The sequence below is a fragment of the Phocoena phocoena genome, chromosome 4, assembly GCF_963924675.1.
Source record: "Phocoena phocoena chromosome 4, mPhoPho1.1, whole genome shotgun sequence".
Classification (NCBI taxonomy): domain Eukaryota; kingdom Metazoa; phylum Chordata; class Mammalia; order Artiodactyla; family Phocoenidae; genus Phocoena; species Phocoena phocoena.
The window spans coordinates 37,359,875-37,382,801 of NC_089222.1; the positions used below are offsets into that span (position 1 = coordinate 37,359,875).

At 36.9% G+C, this 22,927-nt stretch overlaps 1 protein-coding gene across 2 annotated transcripts in view; it reads left to right on the plus strand.

The window, feature by feature from the left end:
* Nucleotides 1-22,927, plus strand: part of GMPS (guanine monophosphate synthase) — a 101,508-nt gene that overhangs the window by 28,498 nt on the left and 50,083 nt on the right. For both annotated transcript variants that reach the window (XM_065876171.1, XM_065876172.1), the window contains exons 2-4: nt 9,932-10,113; nt 14,085-14,199; nt 20,354-20,451. In XM_065876171.1, the coding sequence (XP_065732243.1) occupies nt 9,932-10,113; nt 14,085-14,199; nt 20,354-20,451 (395 nt within the window). The remainder of the gene's footprint in view (nt 1-9,931; nt 10,114-14,084; nt 14,200-20,353; nt 20,452-22,927) is intronic.

Here is a 22,927-nt window from a genome sequence, read left to right on the forward strand (position 1 = left end):
ACAAATGACCCAGTTTCATTCCTTTTTATGTCTGAGTAATATTTCATCGTATATATGTACCACATCTTCTTTATCCATTCGTCTGTCGATGGGCATTTAGGTTGCTTCCATGACCTGGCTATTGTAAATAGTGCTGCAATGAACATTGGGGTGCATGTGTCTTTTTGAATTATGTTTTTCTCTGTGTATATGCCCAGTAATGAGATTGCTGGATTATATGGTAATTCTATTTTTAGTTTTTTAAGGCCCCTCCATACTGTTCTCCATAGTGGCTGTATCTGTTTACATTCCCACCAACAGTGCAAGAGGGATCCCTTTTCTCTACACCCTCTTCAGCATTTGTTGTTTGTAGATTTTCAGATGAAGCCCATTCTAACTGGTGTGAGGTGATACCTCATTGTAGTTTTGATTTGCATTTCTCTAATAATTAGTGATGTTGAGCAGCTTTTCATGTGCTTCTTGGCCATCTGCACGTCTTCTTTGGAGAAATGTCTGTTTAGGTCTTCTGCCCATTTTTGGATTGGGTTGTTTGTTTTTTTAATATTGAGCTGCATGAGCTGTTTATATATTTTGGAGATTAAGCCTTTGTCCGTTGATTCATTTGCAAATATTTTCTCCCATTCTGAGGGTTGCCTTTTGGTATTGTTTATGGTTTCCTTTGCTGTGCTAAAGCTTTGAAGTTTCGTTAGGTCCCATTTGTTTATTTTTGTTTTTATTTCCATTACTCTAGGAGGTGGATCAAAAAAGATCTTGCTGTGATTTATGTCAAAGAGTGTTCTTTCTATGTTTTCCTCTAAGAGTTTTATAGTGTCTGGTCTTACATTTAGGTCTCTAATCCATTTTGAGTTTATTTTTGTGTATGGAGTTAGGGAGTGTTCTAATTTCATTCTTTTACATGTAGCTGTCCTGTTTTCCCAGCACCACTTATTGAAGAGACTGTCTTTTCTCCATTGTATATCTTTGCCTCCTTTGTCATAGATTAGTTGACCATAGGTGTGTGGGTTTACCTCTGGGCTTTGTATCTTGTTCCATTGATCTATGTTTCTGTTTTTGTGCCAGTACCATACTGTCTTGATTACTGTAGCTTTATAGTATAGTCTGAAGTCAGAGAGTCTCATTCCTCCAGCTCTGTTTTTTTCCCTCAAGACTGCTTTGGGTATTCGGGGTCTTTTGTGTCTCCATACAAATTTTAAGATTTTTTTGTTCTAGTTCTGTAAAAAATCCCATTGGTAATTTGATAGGGATTGCATTGAATCTGTAGATTGCTTTGGGTAGTATAGTCATTTTCACAATATTGATTTTTCCAATCCAAGAACATGGTATATCTCTCCATCTGTTGATATCTTTAATTTCTTTCATCAGTGTCTTATAGCTTTCTGCATATAGGTCTTTTGTCTCGCTAGGTAGTTTTATTCCTAGGTATTTTATTCTTTTTGTTACAGTGGTAAATGGGAGTGTTTCCTTCATTTCTCTTTCAGATTTTTCATCTTTAGTGTATAGGAATGCAAGAGATTTCTGTTCATTAATTTTGTATCCTGAAACTTTACCAAATTCATTGATTAGCTCTAGACATTTTCTGGTGGCATCTTTAGGATTCTCTATGTATAGTATCATGTCATCTGCAAACAGTGACAGTTTTACTTCTTCTTTTCCAATTTGTATTCCTTTTATTTCTTTTTCTTCTGTGATTGCCGTGTCTAGGACTTCCAAAACTATGTTGAATAATAGTGGTGAGAGTGGACATCCTTGTCTTGTTCCTGATCTTAGAGGAAATGCTTTCAGTTTTTCACCAATGAGAATGATATTTGCTGTGGGTTTGTCATATTTGGCCTTTATTATGTTGAGGTAGGTTCCCTCTATGCCCACTTTCTGGAGAGTTTTTATCATAAATGGGTGTTGAATTCTGTCAGAAGCTTTTTCTGCATCTATTGAGATGTTCATGTGGTTTTTCTTCTTCAATTTGTTAATATGGGGTATCACATTGATTTGTGTATATTGAAGAATCCTTGCATCCCTGGGATAAATCTCAGTTGATCATGGTGTATGATCCTTTTAATGTGTTGTTGGATTCTGTCTGCTAGTATTTTTTTGAGGATTTTTGCATGTATATTCATCAGTGATACTGGTCTATAATTTTCTTTTTTTGTAGTATCTTTGTCTCATTTTGGTATCAGGGTGATGGTGGCCTCATAGAATGAGTTTGGGAGTGTTCCTTCCTCCGCAGTTTTTTGGAAGAGTTTGAGGAGGATGTGTTTAGCTCTTCTCTAAATGTTTGATAGAATTCACCTGTGATGCCATCTGGTCCTGGACTTTTGTTTGTTGGAAGATTTTTTTTGTTCTTTTTTTTTTGCGGTATGTAGGCCTCTCACTGTTGTGGCCTCTCGTTGCAGAGCACAGGCTCCGGATGCACAGGCTCAATGGCCACAGCTCACAGGCCCAGCTGCTCTGCAGCATGTCGGATCTTCCCAGACCGGGGCACGAACCCATGTCCCCTGCATCAGCAGATGGACTCTTGACCACTGCGCCATCAGGGAAGCCCCTGTTGGAAGATTTTAAATCACAGTTTCAATTTTGTTACTTGTGATTGATCTGTTCATATTTTCTATTTCTTGCTGGTTCAGTCTTGGAAGGTTATACTTTTCTAAGAATTTGTCCATTTCTTCCAGGTTGTCCATTTTATTGGCATAGAGTTGTTTGTAGTAGTCTCTTAGGATGCGTTGTATTTCTGCGGTGGCTGTTGTAACTTCTCGTTTTTCATTTCTAATTTTATTGATTTGAGTCCTCTCCCTCTTTTTCTTGATGAGTCTGTCTAATGGTTTATCAATTTTGTTTAACTTCTCAAAGAACCAGGTTTTAGTTTTAGTGATCTTTGCTATTGTTTTCTTTGTTTTTATTTCATTTATTTCTCCCCTGAGCTTTATGATTTCTTTCCTTCTGCTAACTTGGGGTTTTGTTTGTTCTTATTTCTCTAGTTCCTTTAGCTGTAAGGTTAGATTGTTTATTTGAGATTTTTCTTGTTTCTTGTCGTAGGCTTGTATAGCTATAAACTTCCCTCTTAGAACTGCGTTTGCTATATCCCATAGGTTTTGTATTGTCGTGTTTTCATTGTCACTTGTCTCTAGGTATTTTTTGATTTCCTCTTTAATTTCTTCAGTGATCTCTTGGTTATTTGGTAATGTAGTGTTTAGCCTCCATGTGTCTGTGTTGTTTATGTTTTTTCCCCTGTAATTCATTTCTAATCTCATAGCGTTGTGGTTAGAAAAAGGTGCTTGATATTTTTTCAGTTTTCTTAAATTTGCTGAGGCTTGATTTGTGACCCAAGCTGTGATATATCCTGGAGAATGTTCCGTGTGCACTTGAGAAGAAAGTGTAATCTGCTATTTTTGGATGGAATGTCTTATAAATATTAATTAAATCTATCTGGTTTAGTGTGTCATTTAAAGCTTGGGTTTCCTTATTAATTTTCTGTTTGGATGATCTGTCCATCGGTGTAGGTGAGGTGTTAAAGTCCCCCACTATTGTATTACCGTCGATTTCCTCTTTTTCAGCTCTTAGCCATTGCCTTATGTATTGTGCTCCTATGTTGGGTGCATATATATTTATAATTGTTATATCTTCTGTTTTATTGATCCCTTGATGATTATGTAGTGTCTTTCCTTGTTTCTTGTAACATTCTTTATTTTAAAGTCTATTTTATCTGATATGAGTGTTGCTACTCCAGCTTTCTTTTGATTTCCATTTGCATGGAATATCTTTTTCCATTCCATCACTTTCAGTCTGTATGTGTCCCTAGGTCTGAAGAGGGTCTCTTGTAGACAGCATATATATGGATCTTGTTTTTGTATCTATTCAGCAAGCCTGTGTCTTTTGGTTGGAGCACTTAATCCATTCACATTTAAGGTCATTATCGATACATATGTTCCTATGACCATTTTCTTAAATTGTTTTGGGTTTGTTGTAGGTCCTTTTTTTCTCTTGTGTTTCCCACTTAGAGAAGTTCCTTTAGCATTTGTTGTAGAGCTGGTTTGGTGGTGCTGAATTCTCTTAGCTTTTGCTTTTCTGTAAAGCTTTTGATTTCTCCATCGAATCTGAGTGAGATCCTTGCTGGGTAGAGTAATCTTGGTTGTATGTTCTTCCCTTTCATCACTTTAAGTATATCATGCCACTCCCTTCTGGCTTGTAGAGTTTGTGCTGAGAAATTAGCTGTTAACATTATGGGAGTTCCCTTGTATGTTATTTTTCGTTTTTCAATAATTGAAAAGCAGCAATTATTGCTACTTTCAATAATTTTTCTTTGTCTTTAATTTTTGCCAATTTGATTACTATGTGTCTTGGCGTGTTTCTCCTTGGGTTTATCCTGCCTGGAACTTGCTGCGCTTCCTGGACTTGGGTGGCTATTTCTTTTCTTATGTTAGGGGAGTTTTCAACTAAAATCTCTTCAAATGTTTTCACGGGTCCTTTCTCTCTCTCTTCTCCTTCTGGGGCCCCTATTATGCGAATGTTGTTGCATTTAATGTTGTCCCAGAGGTCTCTTAGGCTGTCTTCATTTCTTTTCATTCTCTTTTCTTTATTCTGTTCCGCAGCAGTGAATTCCACCATTCTGTCTTCCAGGTCACTTATCTGTTCTTCTGTCTCAGTTATTCTGCTATTGATTCCTTTTAGTGTAGTTTTCATTTCAGTTATTGTATTGTTCATCTCTGTTTGTTTGTTCTTTAATTCTTCTAGCTCTTTGTTAAACATTTCTTGCATCCTCTCGATCTTTGCCTCCATTCTTTTTCTGAGGTCCTGTATCATCTTCACTATCAGTATTTTGAATTCCTTTTCTGGAAGGTTGCCTATCTCCACTTCATTTAGTTGTTTTTCTGGTGTTTTATCTTGTTCCTTCACCTGGTACGTAATCCTCTGCCTTTTCATCTTGTCTATCTTTCTATGAATGTGGTTTTTGTTCCACAGGCTTCAGGATTGTAGTTCTTCTTGCTTCTCCTGTCTGCCCTCTGGTGGATGAGACTATCTAAGAGGCTTGTTCAGGTTTCCTGATGGGAGGGACTGGTGGTGGGTAGAGCTGACTGTTGCTCTGGTGGGCAGAGCTCAGTAAAACTATAATCTGTTTGACTGCTGATGGGTAGGGCTGGGTTCCCTCCCTGTTGGTTGTTTGGCCTGAGACAACCCAACAGTGGAGCCTACCTGGGCTCTTTGGTGGGGCTAATGGCAGCCTCTGGGAGGGCTCATGCCAAGGAGTACTTTCCAGAACTTCTGCTGCCAGTGTCCTTGTCCCCATGGTGAGCCACAGCCACCCCCCACCTCTGCAGGAGACCGTCCAACACTAGCAGTTAGGTCTGGTTCAGTCTCCTATGGGGTCACTGCTCCTTCCCCTGTGTCCCGATGAGTACACTACTTTGTGTGTGCCTTCCAGGAGTGGAATCTCTGTTTCCCCGAGTCCTGTCAAAGTCCTGCAATCAAATCCCACTAGGCTTCAACGTCTGATTCTCTAGGAATTTCTTCTCCCGTTGCTGGACCACCAGGTTGAGAAGACTGACATGGGGCTCAGAACCTTCATTCCAGTGTGTGGACTTCTGTGCTATAAGTGTTCTCCAGTCTGTGAGTCACCCACCCAGCAGTTATGGGATTTGATTTTGCTGTGATTGTGCCCCTCTACTGTCTCATTGTGGCTTCCCCTTTGTCTTTGGATGTGGGATATCTTTTTTGGTGAGTTCCAGTGTCTTCCTGTCAATGATTGTCCAGCAGCCTATTGTGATTCTGGTGTTCTCACAAGAGGGAGTGAGAGCATGTCCTTCTACTCCGCCATCTTGGTTCAGGCTTATCCTATTAATTTTGATTCTCATCCTAGCAGTTGCTCCTTATTGTGAGCCCTGACCCAGAAGGGAGTCCTGGCCTGTCAGTTTCAAAGGTTTAGGGGAATTAAACCCTTAGGTTCTCTTGCTGCCTCTGCTCCATTGGAGTGGCCACACCTCCTCCCAGTGCAGCTGCTGTTCTTAAATTGGCCCCTGTGCCTTTTAGCTACTACCTGTTGGCCATTGTGGAATTCTCTGGTTTTCTTTAATGATTCCTGGTTGCTTCCCACACAGATGCTGTAACACCAGGGATTGTGGCTCTGGCAGTTCATTCCCACCAGCTTGTATTTTGGGGTTCTTGGAGGAATAACTTACCATTTAGTTATATATGTCTTGGGTTCTGGTTTTGATATCCGGTGGTCAGTGATATGAGGAGATTCAGGAGGATCCAAAAATGATGCCATTTCCATATTTATAGTATCTGCAAGATTCTTTTGCTTTATTCTTAAATAGGGTGCTGAATATGGTTTAGTTTTTACTTAACATTCTTGCTATCATAAAAGATATGAACGTTACTTACTTTATTATGATGACTTCAGGTCACCTGAGAGGGATAGCCTTTGTCTTTAGTTTTAAATCAATTTTATAAATAGATATAATAGGTTTTTCTGTCTTGTGATGTTGAATTTCATTTGTCTCAACTAATGGTGTGACTAATGAGCTATTTTTCTCTTTAGGGTGCTCTTTCTAATCCCTTGAGGGTTTGGAAGCCTAATGATCAGACTTTACAACTCTGTGTGAAGTAAGAGTAAATAGATTCAAGGTTTTCAGGGAATGAAACTTTTGCTTTTATTACTGGTGACCTTTTTGCTTTTCCCTGAGTTGTTGAAGCTTTTTGCTGGATAGGCAAGTTGATAGCTGAGGTAGAAAGAAGTGAGGCAAGGATTCAGTGTTTCCTCAGTGATCTCTGATGTCATTTGATTGAACAGCTTTAAAACGTGCTAAGAAAACTATAAAATTTTCTTTTAAAACTAATTTATTTAAGAAAAAAATGGTTGATTTAAAGAAATAGACAGTCCTCACTGTGTGATAGTAAAATGATTGTAAAAATGGACTTGCAAGCTGAAACCATGCAAAGCAATCATATAATCAATGGGAAAATGATGATGGTTTTGTGACGTTTTAAAATTTTTTGTTGAAATATTCTTACTGTTAATTATAAAGAATAGGGAAGTAGTGAAACTACTATTTAGTATAACTTAAAACTTTAGAAACATTGAGAATTGTACTTTATTTCTTTTTATTTTTTTAATTTAATTTAATTTTTTTCTTTTGCGGTACGCGGGCCTCTCACTGTTGTGGCCTCTCCCCATGCGGAGCACAGGCTCCGGACGCGCAGTCTCAGTGGCCATGGCTCACAGGCCTAGCTGCTCCGCCTCATGTGGGATCTTCCTGGACCGGGGCACGAACCCGCATCCCCTGCATCGGCAGGCGGACTCTCAACCACTGCGCCACCAGGGAAGCCCTATTTCTTTTTAAGCTACTCTTGATAAGTTTTTTACACAGTGCTTCCCTTCACATCTTTTCTATGCTTTGATGGCTTTCAACATTTTATCCTTTGCACTTTGAATGTCATGAAATATCTCCAAGAGTTTCTTTAATTTGTAATTTGAAGTATTTTCTCAGAGTGACTTCCTCTGGGGCATTGTTATCTGTTTTATCACAACCACTCATTGATGTTGATAAGTTGCCTTCACTAAGTTCCTCTGAGTGCACATCTAGAGGGGCTTATACTGCAGCAGTGTCAACCTTGCCACAGCCAGCTATTTCTTCTATAATTCCATTTACATTGGATTCGAAATTCACTTCCAGCATATCACTTTTAATTTCTTTGGTGCACTTTCATCTTTGTTGATTATCCATGTGTGTAAGATGCCATGTGAATTTATCACTGGGCAACAAGAAGGCAGCACAATTGTACTCTCGGCTGTTTGTTGTGCAGTGACTAATCACCAGTAGACTTTGAGAGAAGGGACACGATTGGCTATTGATCATGATGTTCGTCTTATTTATGTGATGATTTGTGAACTGACGAGCAACTTTATGTAATTATTATATGTTAATGTATGTTAACTGAAATTGGAGCCATGATATTGGGGACTGTTTGTAGTTAACTAAACCCTGGTATAAAGCATGGCATGAAATTCTTGCGTATCAGAATCATGCAAAGTGAGAACTCTGCCTGTAATATGAGAAAACAGGTTGTACTTGGATTTGGTGAAAATTGTGAAGGTGATAATGGACCTAAATCTGAGACATTTACACAATAACATAGTGGTCTTTAAAAAGTACTTTATTCTTTACAAAAAATAAATTTAAAAAACTTTTAGATAAATTCCTTAAAGGGGAATGTGTATGTATATACGTATACTAAGACTAAGGGTAAAGGTCTGAAGGGAGAAAGTTTTAGCATTTCTTGCATTAATATATTCTATAAACTTCTGTTTTCTGTGATCTGATTATTCTACATTGCTTGATATTCTTATGATTATAACCTTCATTTTGTGATCTGAGGAATTCTTTCTGGCCTATGGTTGAGTTCCTCTCACAAATCCTCCTCTGTAGATGCCTGTGATCGTTGCTTTTTCATTACTGCAGTGAAGAAGTGTTAGTGGTGTTGTGAAGTCTGCATTTCTTTTTATTTACTTTTTAAAAAAATATTTATGTATTTATTTATTTATTTGGCTACGCCGGGTTTTAGTTGTGGCAGATGGGATTTTTGTTGTGGTGTGAGGAATCTTCAGTTGCAGCACGTGGGATATTTTGGTTGCGGCATGCAGGCTGTTAGTTGTGGTAGGCGGTATCTAGTTCCTTGACCAGGGATGGAACCTGGGCCCCCTGCATTGGGAGCGTGGAGTCTTAACCTCTGGACTACCAGGGAAGTCACAGTCTGCATGTATTTATTCACTTAAATGGAGAGGGAAGAGGGATGAAAGTGTTACACAGATGCCTAAGGGGCTGGCTTAAGATTTTTTTTTAGTGTGCAAATTTTACAACTGGAGGGGGAAAAACTACAAAAATATGTGTATTGTAAATATTTGAACATACTGAAGAGCATAAAGGAAAATTTTAAATCACCTACTATAATTCCATTAGTACTCAGATACTGCCTCTGTTAATATTTTGGTGTATATCTGTCTATACATTCTTTTTCATACATGTACATACATTGCACTTTTACACAAAATGTTTTAAAATGAGATCATATTGTATATGCTTCCTCCAAGTGGATTTACAGAGTACATACACATTTAAAGCTTTTTCTTATGTAAAATAAACAAAAACAGAATCGAGACTAAAGTGAACACAATATATGTATCACCCAACTTCAGTGGTTGACCTATAGTCAATCTTATTTCATCCATTCCCACCTGCCCTTGCATTATTTTGAAGCTAGTTCCAGGTAAATATTTTAGCACACTCCAGATAAATATTTCAGCACATATGGTTAAAATTTTATGTTTTGCCAAATTGCTCTCCAGAAAAGTGTTTTCAATGTAGACTTGTCAGAGATAGGATTAAAAAACATTTAAAAACTTTTAGTGTTATGGGTCAGATGCATATATATTTTTTCCTCAGGTAATACAAAAAATCCTAATAAAGTGAATTTGAGTATGCTTATATACTCTGGGAGGAAACTTTCAGTTCCTCATCAGTATGTCCCTCATAGGAATGCTGTGACAGTTAGATTGGGTGATCATATAATTTATTAACCAAACTGGGATGCATTTGAGATTCGAAGGAGGCACTATTAATAATAATGCCAGTATAGCAGGCATGGCATAAACCAGTACTTTATTTTGGCACAGCTGGACTGTATGCTTACCCTAGTATTGCATAATGTGCATAAGATGCATTAAACATAAAGTGACTATATCATGTCGTCAGTAGATGGTAACTTATATTTATGCCTGTGTATGGATATGTATAAAAATCTTAAGTGTTTGAATTGGCAACTCAAAATCCTGAGTTAACAGTTTCTGTGTGTTTTTGGAGCTGACAGTGACCACAGTTTTTAAAAGTAGCTCTAATTTTCATAATTCTCATAATTAAGAAGACATTTGTGTTAATATTTGCAGCTGGAGAATGCCGGAGGAGACCTTAAGGATGGCCACCACCACTATGAAGGAGCTGTTGTCATTCTGGATGCGGGTGCTCAGTATGGGAAAGTCATAGACCGGAGAGTGAGGGAACTGTTTGTGCAGTCTGAAATCTTCCCCTTGGAAACACCAGCATTTGCCGTAAAAGAGCAAGGATTCCGGTAGACTTTTAACTTATGTTTTTCTGAGGAGGCTGAGCTTAGATTGTAGGATATTTTATTATTAATTTGTTTGAGCACTGAATTACTTAATGAAAATAAGACATGGAATGGTTTTACAAGAAATTTCCCATGGCTCTGGGAATTAAAAGGAATTTAAATTAAAGGAAAAGATTACATTAATTTTATTTGCATAGTTTTAAGAATTTATCGTTTGAACATCTTATGTTTCATAGGGTTTCTGGATCAGACTTAGATTTGGCTATTATGATCATTCATTCATTCATTCATTCATCCCAGAGCATTTGATCAAAGGAATATATATGTATAATGGCTACAATACCTAAATTAGAGAGTTCTGTGTACAATGAGTCTCTTTTGCTTCCTATTCCAGGAAACTAGTTTCTAAATTATGAAGACTTCTAATTTAAGGGCTAATTCCATAGTTTGTACAGTTAAAACTAGTCAAAATGACTTGTAACTTCTTCCTTTAACAACTATTTCTGGTTAATGCTGTGTCTTTTCTCTTGGAATTAATGTTTGCTTTTTTTTAAGAGGATGTTGGGGGTAGGAGTTTATTAATTAATTAATTTATTTTTGGCTGTGTTGGGTCTTCGTTTCTGTGCGAGGGCTTTCTCTAGTTGTGGCAAGCAGGGGCCACTCTTCACTGCGGTGCGCGGGCCTCCCACTATCACGGCCTCTCTTGTTGCGGAGCACAGGCTCCAGACGTGCAGGCTCAGCAGTTGTGGCTCACGGGCCCAGCTGCTCTGCGGCATGTGGGATCTTCCCAGACCAGGGCTCGAACCCATGTCCCCTGCATTAGCAGGCAGATTCTCAACCACTGCGCCACCAGGGAAGCCCTTAATGTTTGCTTTTTAATTGAATGTTATTCAGAAGCAAGCAACTGCAGTTTATATCCTTAATTAGCTCTTAAGCCTTAATGCTGTATTTCTTCCAAAATATAATGTGTTTAATTTTTCTTAAAAACATAATGTTTTTCCATTAGACAAATGGTTAACTTTTAAAAACTTCACAGATGAGTATACATTATCCTTTGTTTCTTCTTTTTGAAATAGAGTGAATTGCAAATCAGAAAAAGCAGGTTTACATTTAACTCTGTTCTAGTTTTAGGATGTAGATTAAAAACAGATATCTCTTTTAAACTGTAGAATTTTGGAGTAAGAAGTTTATCTAATTCAACTGTCTTGATTTGCCAGTGAGAACCAGTTTTAAGGGAATCAAAAACTGCAAGAAATCTGAATGGCTCTCTGTCAGATCCAAATTCCGTCATTCTCCCAACCCAAAACAAACACAAAAATCCCCAGCAAACTAATCGACCAAATGTTTTGGAATAGGATAACCAATATTGGCAATAGAAGTCTGTTTTTCTTGTCACCTGTTTACCTGATCATCAACTGTTTCTAGGTCCTGCTTATGCCTATAGCTTCTTTTCTCTGTAGAAGAATAGGAACTATAGCACCGTGGCTTTCATTACTATAATCCTTTCTGCTGAGATAGTTATTTGACCACGCTTTTTCTAGAATGAATTTTAGGTTTATGACTTAAGAGACATCTTAACCTACCTGTTTTTAGAACCTTGATTTGCTTGATACATAAAATTGGTATCTGGAATGCCTTAGGACTTCGTGGGCCTTGTAATTGCAAGTTGTTTCAAAAAAATAGGGTAGAAATAGAAAACTCAGAATGAGTGATTAGCTCTTCTCAAGACTTCCTGAGATAAGAATTTTCATAATTGGCTTAAGTGCAGCTTGAGTTTTATCCTTGACTAAGTCCGTTGCCTTTTCTTTTTAATAGTATTAAGAATCTTTATAGCCTTGAGTTGTTTAGCAGATTAATGAGGGATGCTGGGCAGTTGCATGGTGGTTATCCTTTATAAAACTAAATACAAACTAAATACTGAAATTCTAGAGATTTTGATTATTAAGTATGTTTTAGAGAGTTTTAGCTTATGCATTTTTAAGAGGCTAGGTTGCATATCTACCCTTAGGGCTAGCCCATTCCCCTTTAAAATTGTTATCTTAAAGATGTCACATTCATCATCTGATTAGATTATCTTCAGTCTCTTTTGCAAGAGATAAGCTGACAGACATAATGTATACCAAAATTCATGTTACCAATACAAGGTTTAAAGAGTACGGCTTTTGTGCTTACTTAAATTATTGTTAGAATATTAAAAAAAAAATACATTATGGGCTTCCCTGGTGGCACAGTAGTTGAGAGTCCGCCTGCCATTGCAGGGGACACGGGTTCGTGCCCTGGTCCCGGAGGATCCCACATGCCGCGGAGCAGCTGGGCCCGTGAGCCATGGCCGCTGAGCCTGCGCAGCCGGAGCCTGTGCTCCACAACGGGAGAGGCCACAACAGTGAGAGGCCTGCGTACTGCAAAAAACAAAAAACATTAGCTTGTTGAGTAATTTTTATGAATTTGACTTATTTTTCTGGATGTATTAAAGTCTAGCATTTTAGTTTATATATGTTTTTGCATGGCAGGCAGACACTAATTATAAGGTGAATTGTAATCCAGTTTTGTTTGTAAGTAGATTTTTGTTATATCTTGGAATGCATTTTTCCTTTAGAAATATAGATAAATCAGAATTCCTGCAAACTCAAACTTAAAATGAGTTTGAGGGTACTTTGAATTGATTAAAGGGCATAAGTATGCCTGTATTGTGTAAACTGGAGAGCATGAGTAGTCTGAAGGTGCAAGTCTCTGTGATTCCAGTTATTTGTGGCCATGTAAGGGTGAAAGTCCAGTATTAGCAGATTTTTCCCCTTGTTTTCCCTAAAGAAAATCTAGAAATCTGAAATTTTATGTAAAAATCATAACATTAAAGTGTTCTATAAAGTTTTTGATTGAATGCTGAGGATCAAAGTTAGCTGTATTAGAGGCCAGGTGAGTAATACAGGCCTCAATTTTCAGCTTTCTTTATATGAATAGTTCTATTCCCAAGTTAACCCATGGAATGCTCTATAAATTGTAATGTAGTTAAGTAATAATACTGACCATGGTTCTGAGAGCAGGGCATATAAGGCAAGTCGTGTTAGCTCTTATTCCTAGGTCTCAGGTAAAATTGATGGGAATATTGGACAGGTTTTAAACAGGCGAAGTTAGGTAATTCTTCACATTTTCTGCCATTCTTTTTTTTTTTTTTTTTTTTTTTGCGATACGCGGGCCTCTCACTGTTGTGGCCTCTCCCATTGCGGAGCACAGCCTCCGGACGCACAGGCTCAGTGGCCATAGCTCACGAGCCCAGCCGCTCCGTGGCATATGGGATCTTCCCGGACCGGGGCACGAACCTGCGTCCCCTGCATCGGCAGGCAGACTCTCAACCACTGCGCCACCAGGGAAGCCCTGCCATTCTTTATTGTAGAGTATTTTGCCCTGCATGATCCAGGGCCTTCATAATACCTTTATTTGTCCTGCTGTGACCTGCTTCATTCCTGACCTCTCAGGAGACCTGTATTTTCACCATTTCACTTTAGAATTCTCATTTACTTCCTCCATTGATGAGGAAACAAAACAAATACAGGCTAACCATCATAGATTAAAACATTGGTTTTATATATTTGGAAGTTTGTACTTATTAACAAGTGTTTGTTGAATTGATAAACTTCCATGTATTGCAATAAAGTAGAGTAAAAATAAGTAAGCTGTGTAGAGGACTTTCCTGGTGGTCCAGTGGTTAAGACTCTGTGCTTCCACTGCAGGGGGCACGTGTTCGATCCCTGGTCAGGGAATGAAGATCCCGCATGCTGCGGCCAAAAAAATTAAGCTGTGTAAGAGGCTGTTAATAGGCTGATAGAATCTGGATCTGCTATAGCATAGTGAAAACATAACAAAATCTCTGAATCTGTATCAAGTCTCCCTCAGTGGTACAAGCAAGAGAGGGCATAGATCTTGTATAAGAATTAGCAGTTAAAGATTCTTCATTACTCTCTTCCTTAAATCCACAGTGCTATTATCATCTCTGGAGGACCTAATTCCGTGTATGCAGAAGATGCTCCCTGGTTTGATCCAGCAATATTCACTATTGGCAAGCCTGTTCTTGGAATTTGCTATGGCATGCAGGTATATGCATCTATGAATTTGCCTTAAGAGTTAATTTATTCTGCTTTTGACTCCTACTGTATTAGTATTTTTCTGTCTTTAGAGTAAGTAAGATATTTAGTTATATGAGATAATTTGTTCGTATTACAACTGTTTATGAATTGCTACACTAGTATGGCAGAACTGACTTCAATGGGGATTTTCAGAAAAGCAACTATATTACTGCTTACAACAATACACTGTCCATTAAAAAAATAACTTAGACACTTAAAAGTTGCAGAAGTAGTTCACAGAGCTCCTGTATACTTTTACTCAGTTCCCCAATTATGACATTTTTAACCATTTTGAGAGTAATTTGCAAACAAGGTGTTCTGTTACTTGTTGTATCCTAAGTACTAGAATTCTGTCCTACATAACCACAGTACAGTTATCAAAATCAGGAAGTTAACATTGACTCAGTGTTAGCATCTGATCCACAGACTTCATTCACGTTTCACTGTTGGTCTCATTAATGTCTCTTATAATTCATGAATCCAGTCTAGGACCATGTGTTGTATTAGGTTGTCATGTTGCTTTACATTACTTTAGTTTGGAATCATTCCTCAATCTTTCCTTCTCTTTCATGACCTTGGCAATTAAAAACAAAGTACATTCCAGTTACCTTGTAGAGTAGTCCTCAGTCTTGGTTTGTTTGATGTTTACTCATTGTTAGATTCAGGTTATGTATTTTTGGCAGGAATACCACAGAAGTAATGCTGTGCTCTTCTCAGAGCATCTTATTAGGAGGCACATGATGTCAAGTAATATCATGATCGGTGGTGATGTTCATTTTGATTATTTTGTTAAGATGGTGTCTGCCAGGTGTCTTCACTGTAATGTTAATTAAGTATATGTAGGGGAGTGGCCAAGATGGGGAATAGGAAAACACTGAGCTCACCTCCTCTCATGGGCACACCAAAATTAATGACTATTTACAGAGCAACTATTGATGAGAATCTAGCAGAAGAGGTCTTCTACAGCTAAAGATATAAAGAAGGAACCACAATGAGATGGGTAGGAGGGTCAGAGTTACAGTCAAAACACATAGCCCTGCGTGGGTGACCCACAAATGGGAGAATAATTACAATTTCAGAGGTTTCCCCCAAGGTCAGAGCCCCATGTTGGGCTCCCCAGCCCAGGGTTCCTGCACCAGGAAAATGAACCCCCAGAACATTTGGCTTTGAAGGCCAGTGGAGCTTACTTTTGGGAGAGACAGAGGGTTGTGGGAAATCCAGATTCCACTCTTAAAGGGCTCACACAAAATCTCACACGCTCCAAGACTCAGGGCAGAAGCAGTAATTTAAAAGGAGCCTGGGTCAGACCCACCTGCTGATCTTGGAGAGTCTCCTGGAGAGGCAGGAGGCAATTGGAGCTCACCCTGGAGACATAGACACTGGAGGCAGCTATTTTTGGAAGCATATTCTACCATGAGGACCCCGGTGTTGGTGCCATTTTGGGATCCTCCTCATTTTAGTAGTGAGCAGAACAGTGAATTGTCTTTTTTTTAAACAATGTGGTTGAAACTTGTGTATTGATATGAATAATGGCACAAAGGGAAGCTATTCAAAACTTAGAAAGTGAACAGACCAATACATTTTCTAATAGCTGTCTCTGGAGCTTTCAGTAAACGAAGGAAACATAAATCAATGTTCACGTAAGAATGTGAATATTTTTATTATTCATACTCTTGAAATAAGGGCAGAATATTAGAAATCACTGGTCTGCAAAACAGCTTTACCAGATTTTGCTTCTTGTTAATTGATTGTTATGGTTTTCCATTAATTTAGAGGAAATGCTGACTAAAAATATATAAAATACAAAATCTATGATAATGGATATTTTCTTATCTAGGCAACAAGAATTTTATAGTAAAAGGTTCTTTTTCCCCTATAATGTGCTCTGAAAAGTCAACTGGTGATTATAAATTTGACTTGGATAATGGCTTATTTTTAGATTTTCCCACCTAGTATTCTAATATGTTTTCTCATAAGAGACTGTTTCCTGATCAGACTGAACATTGGAAATTGGCTGACTTTTTTTTTTAAATATGTCTTTGCCCCATGATATAATGTATTTACATAATTTATTGATCTTCCTTGCCTGAGTAGTCAATATTAATCATAAAGCACAACTAATAATTACAATTTAAAAAAAAGAAATTTTTGGCCTTGCCACACAACATGTGTAGGATCTTAGTTCTCTGACCAGGGATCAAACCTGTCCCCCTTGCATTGGAAGTGTAGAGTCTTAACCACTGGACAGCCAGGCAAGTCCAGCACAACCTGTAATTAAATGGTTTTTAGTATGTTGAGAGGCATTATAACATTTTGTAAGGAAGAGTCTCACAACATATTTTTTTGGCACCCACTTAGAGTGAACAGGTCTGGAAAATGCTCCCTTAATTTAAATGATAGTGGCTGACTGTTTCTCCATTATGTCAGTACCCCCTTATAATTGGAAGACCACATTTTTCTGTCATTCATTAGGGGGTCTATGGTAGCCAGAGCCTGGCCTGCTTATGTTAAATGCATAAAAAATTTTGCCTTTGTCATCTGAACTTTCATAGTAGTATAAGGGAATAGGCTGATCTTGCTCCTTTGGGCAGAAATTGTCTTTCTATAAAATATTGATAAATAAATAAATAAATAATAAATAATACCACGTAGCTAATATGCTGTTTGTAAAGGACTACCGCTTCTTAGTGACTCTTAGTTGAGTAATTTTAGCACCAAAGTTCTCACTCTGGTGTATACCTTTGCCCCCTCCATGGCATCCTGAAATTTTAGTTATTTCAATATCTTCTGTACCATCTTTTGCCATTAACTCTTGTCAAGAGTCTTTCTGATTGCTTCCTGGTAGTTCTTTGCTTTGGAAGAAAAAAGTCTGTCCTGCTCCTTGCTCCCTTTATCTCTATTACTGTTTATGCCTCACTCAGCATAAGAAATAGACTATTAGTAGAACTTTTAAAACTCTATGCTTTTTTCCATTCTACATTCTTCTCTCTTCCTGCAAGACGTAACACTTTCCTGAAATGTCATTCATTCCCTTTCTTTTCTTTGTAGCTTTATACATATTGTATTTCTAAATAATATTTTACTTAATTTTTCCTATTGACCTTAATATAAGTGAAATCATACTTTGTGTATTTTCATTTTTGGTTTTGAGATTAATTAATTTTATTTTCACTACTGAGTTTATTGTTTGAATGTAGCACAAATTAATTATACATTCCACTGTTAGTATCACTGGTCTTCTCCCAGATTTTTGCTATTACAGATACTGCCATGAATATTTTTGGACTCTTCATCTGGTATTGTACGTACACAGACTTTTCTCTAGGCTAATCATTAATTGAAACGCCGAGTCTCAGCTTCACGAGGAAATGATATTTGCCCCCAAAGTACATTCCCAGAGCAGTATATAAGTATATAAAAACTCCTTCTGCTCTATATCCCTGCCAGGCTTTGACAAGGTCAGCTTTTTTTTTTTTTTTTTCCTGAATTTGCCTAGCTGAAAAGGTATTACATGACATTATGTTGTAGTCTTAATGGTCATTTTCCTTATTTTGAGATTCATGTGTTTATTTGCTATTAGTCATTAGTGTCTGCTTTGCTGTAAAAGCTTATTTGTGATTTTTGCACATTTTCTTGTTGAATTTTTTAGATTGTTTTTATGTATGCTGGATACTAAACTTTTGCCAATCATATATTTTGCATATACCTTCTAGATTGTGACTTCTCTCTTCACTATAATTTCATTTTTTTTTAAAAGAAACATCTTTATTACAAGCATTTGGCTTCTTTATACACTCCCACAGGTTTTGTCAAATTGTTTTTATTGGTGGAATTTCCTTCCGTTTCCCCCTCCCAAATCTAAGATTTATTTTAAAACCTTGGCATATAAAACAGATAAGAGGGAAGCTGACCCAATTAGAGTGGTAGACCTAGTAGACTTACAGGGGTTTTTTTTGAGGCATTTAGGACCTTGAGGTTATCAGGAATCCATACTGAAAACCATTTCCTTAAGTCAAAATAGAATATTAAAACAAAATTTTAACAAAGTAAAGTGTTTTACTCTACATAAAGTTATTCCTTCCTCCCACACACACACACTTAGCTGGTCTTTTAACTCCTTGTATTTTCACCCTTAAGTAGCATATAGTCAGGAATCAAGAATAAGCATGAAAGCCTTCTGAATAGGTGACATAGCTTTAAATTTTACTTCAAGACTTTGGCTTTGTAAAAGCCTTTAATTTAGACTCTGTGAACTTTTAAATTGTGTAGTGTTCCAACAGCTTTGGTTATCTTGATCATTCAGCTCTCTTCTAATTAAGAACTGCAAATTAGAGGAGGCAGAGGTGCACAAGGTTCATTGAGTGGTATAGAGGAAAACATTCATTTTTCGTTCAGCAAATTTGAATGACTGACTGCTCTGGGCCACATACTTCGTTAGGCCCCTGGGACTGTGAAGAGACCTGAAGACATGGGGGGAGAGGACACGGTCAGCTTCGGTAATCACACCAGTTTGAATAGCTGGAGTAGAGAATGACAGGGAAGATGAGAGGTGAAATTAGACGGGGCAATGTATTGAAAAGTCTGTGTTCCATATTGGACTTTATCCTGTAGACAAGGGGTCAGCAAACTATAGCCTGCTGCCAAAGCTGGCCCACTGCCTGTTTTTGTATGACTTGCAAGCTAAGAATGGTTTTTATGATTTTAAAATGGTTTTTATTGTTGGAGTTGAAAAACATTTAAAAAAAATTATATTTTGTGACATGTGAAAATTAAATGAAATTCAAGTTTCAGTGCCCATAAATAAAGTTTATTAGAACACCGCCACATCCAGTCCTTTAAGTATTGTCTGTGGATGCTTTTGTGTTAACGACAAGAGTTGAACAGTTGCTCCAGACACAGTAGGACCTGCAAAGGCTAAAATACTTACTCTTTGGCCCTTTACAGGAAAAATTTACCAACCCAGATGTAGATGATAGAGAGCCATTAAGAATTTAATAATGGACTAACAGAATCATATTTATATTTTAGTAGCTGACATTCGTAGATCTCTGGAATATAGGCTGGAAGATAGGCAAGACTGGAGCCAAGGGGACTGATTAGACTGCAGCAGTGTTTCCTAAACTGTGTTGGTTAAGGTGCTGCAGAAAGTGTTTTACTTATGAGTCTTTAGTTTGGGAAATACTGGGTTAAACAAGGGTTAGCAGGGGTTTTTTTAACTGCTGGACTTAACTCAAACCTTTATTGCAGGAAGGTTAATTGTGAATGTCTAAGAGGAGAATGTAGAGGGCAGCATTTGCTGATGGTTTTGAAGAATATGCCGTTGTGCATCACAAGAATGAACATTTATTTTGCCCTCTGCCTACTTTTCTGTTGGGGGCTGGGTCAACCTGCATCACATACTGTTGTGGCAGGTATCTTATGACACCTGTTGTGGAACAGACATACCAAGATGGGTTCTAGTGATTTTATTGATGCAGATTTAATGTTCCTAAAAATCTTGTGTGTGTCTGGTGTTGGGGGTGTTTGGACATATGTAAGTGATAAATAAGAAGATTGACACAAGAAGGGTCAGAATGTAGAGACCACTTAAAAGTCTGTAGGTGTATGGGATTTGAACAAATAAATTTAATTGAAAGACCAGATTTTATTGCTTATCTCATCACCACAGGACAGCCTTTTGCAGACTTTCAGACTATTCCTTTGGAGCCAAAGATTACAGTTTGGAGGAATTTATATCTGCCTGGTTTTAATACCAACCTAGGTACTTTCTAAGCTCAAAGTGCCTTTTAAAATGCTTTAAAATTAAACAGATGTAAGTGTCAAAGAAATCCCTATTTTTAACAGATGAATGAAAGTACCCTAAATGGAAAATTTGCCAGTGTTTAGGAATTTGACCTGAGGTTAATTTTTATTAATTTAGTTTTGTTTTATAACTATGCCTTTTAAGAACTTTATAATTATATATAATAGCACCAAGTTATCTACGGTTATCAGACTTCCTTTATTTGGGGGGCACAAATATAACAGCTATCCTAAAAATAAGAAACATAAATTATTAATGTAAGAAATTGAGTAATTTTCTTTTGATTTATATTAACATCAATTTATTTTCTCTTGAACAGATGATGAATAAGGTATTTGGAGGTACTGTGCACAAAAAAAGTGTTAGAGAAGATGGAGTCTTCAGTATTAGTGTGGATAACACATGCTCATTATTCAGGTATTAAAGATATTTTTAGATCAATAAGAATGTTAGTAGCTTAACTAACTTACAGCTGGGAATGTTATTCTTTAAAATTGGAGATTCTGTAATTCTTAGACAAAATTAAGGCCACAGTAGTGGCCAAAGGTGTTAATTGTCATATTTGTCTTCCAGTTGAGTGTCAAGACAGCAGCAGATCGCAGTGATGCTAATTAGGGATAAGAAAAGCACTTAATGACATAATTTAATAAAAGCACGTGTGCCGTCTTGAACCCCTCTTTGGGACAGCATATTGTGATGCCAGCATTTGTAGTTTTCCCTTTTCACTCTTTTAGTAGAGTGTGATTCTAAACATTAGTATGACAGACGTGGCAGATGGATAATGTTTTAAACTGTCCTGCATTTGTATACCTCTTCCTCTACCATGTTCTTGCTCTGGGTACTTAGCAAGCTACCCATTGCTGGACTCATTACTAAATATGTGTTTTATTTCCCTCTTCCTCACTTTCTCTACTGTATCTGAGCATAACTATACTTGGTGTACTGTCTTTAATACAGTGAATGTATTAATTTATTTTATTGCTAGGTGATAATAGATTAGGTACAGCAGCTCTAATGTATTTGAAGATTGGTGAATGAGCTGTTCATTGGCTTTCTAGAATCATTTATCTTCTGCTTTACTAAAAAAAATAGCTGAGTTTTCATTCAGCTTCCTGAAAGACCAGAAAACTTAAGTTTTAGTCACTTGCTTTCTTTTTTGGGGTTTTCCGATGTTTTGGATATAGCACATTTAAGTGGACTATTGATAGAGTTACTCACTTACTTTTTTTGAACTAAATTTCATTTTTATTTAAAAATCACATTTCTCCCTAACTGCGTTCAATCTGTAAAACGCTGGCTGATGTCAGTTAATGTGCACATGTTGTTTTTATTATCATTTCTTATAACTGTGCTAGTTATTTTTATAGATTTGTTTTGTTTATTAACATATTCTTACAGCCTCTATTGAGTTGTGCCTAAATTAATTCTTAATGAATAGTGTTCTCCAAATTGGACAGATCAGAAATTTTAAAATTCAAGTTAAGAACTTTTATCTGAAATGGAGATTTCCCAGTTTTTACACAGAACTGGCTGTGGCTGGCTTTTCTTTAATACTAGAAAGAACAAAAATAAGTATATCTGTATTCAAGTATTCTTGTTTTCAAAGGGATATTAATAAAAAAAAGCCAGAGTTGCTCAAAATAATTTTATGAACTGCTCATTGCCAAAATACGTTTTTGAAATCCAGTGCTTGTTCTACTTCATAATGGAGAGGTGTTGCTTACATTGATCTGTATCTCAAGTGACTACTCTTGAGAACTACTTCAGGAATCTTGCTGGTAGAAGGTGATACCACAGGAGGCTTTAAATGTAAAGATCTGGTTAAGATTTAAAGTTTTTCTGTCTTTATAGTTCTAAAATCCTGGTATTCAGTTACAACCTACACTAATCCTAAGTAATAGTGATGACAATAATAACAACTGCAAACCATCCTTTTGCTTTTAAAGTACTTTATCTTCTTGCTTTATTTAAAATTTTTTATTTATTAATATTATTTAATACCAAGTCCTTGTTCAGATTTTTTCATAATGTAACAAATATCTTTTTATGGTTGATTTGTTTGCATCAGGGTCCAAAGAAAGTCCACACAATTGCATTTGATAAATGTTACTTACATCTGTTTTAATCCATGCCATTAATTACTTCTGTCCTTAAGATAAATTCCAATAGAGATATAATTTTGAAATCATTATCTTATAGCCTCTTGAAATTGTGTGTGTGTGGTGGTGGGGGACGTTATATTGCCAACTTTATTTATTTATTTTTTACTCACAGACTTAGAAAACGAACTTACAGTTACCGGTGGTGGGGGGATGGCCTGGGGGTGGGGAGAGTCAGGGCGTGTGGGACTGACATGTACACCTGTTGTATTTAAAATAGATAACCAACAAGGACCTACTGCATAGCACAGGGAGCTCTGCTCAATATTATGTAACGACCTAATTGGGAAAAGAATTTGAAAAAGAATAGATACATGTATATGTATAACTGAATCACTTTGTTGTACACCTGAAACTAATATAACATTGTTAATCAACTATACTCCAACATAAAATAAAAAGTTAAAAAAATAACTTTATATATTGTTTCAGTTTTCAATTTTTATGGATTGTCTTTTTTTGAAATTTATTATTGTTATTTGCTTTATAATGGACAGAATAAGTTTAAATTCTAGCAGTGTTGCACTGTTACATACTTTCTCTCTTTTCTTGATTTACACACAGAAGAAGCTAGTATTTCTAAAGCAAAAAACTACCAATTATAAGATGAATAAGTTCTAGGAATCTTATGTACAGCATGATGACTACAGTTAACAACACCGTATTGTATATTTGAAAGTCACTAAGAGAGTGGATCTGTTTTTTGTTTTTTTTTTTTTTTTGCTGTACGCCGG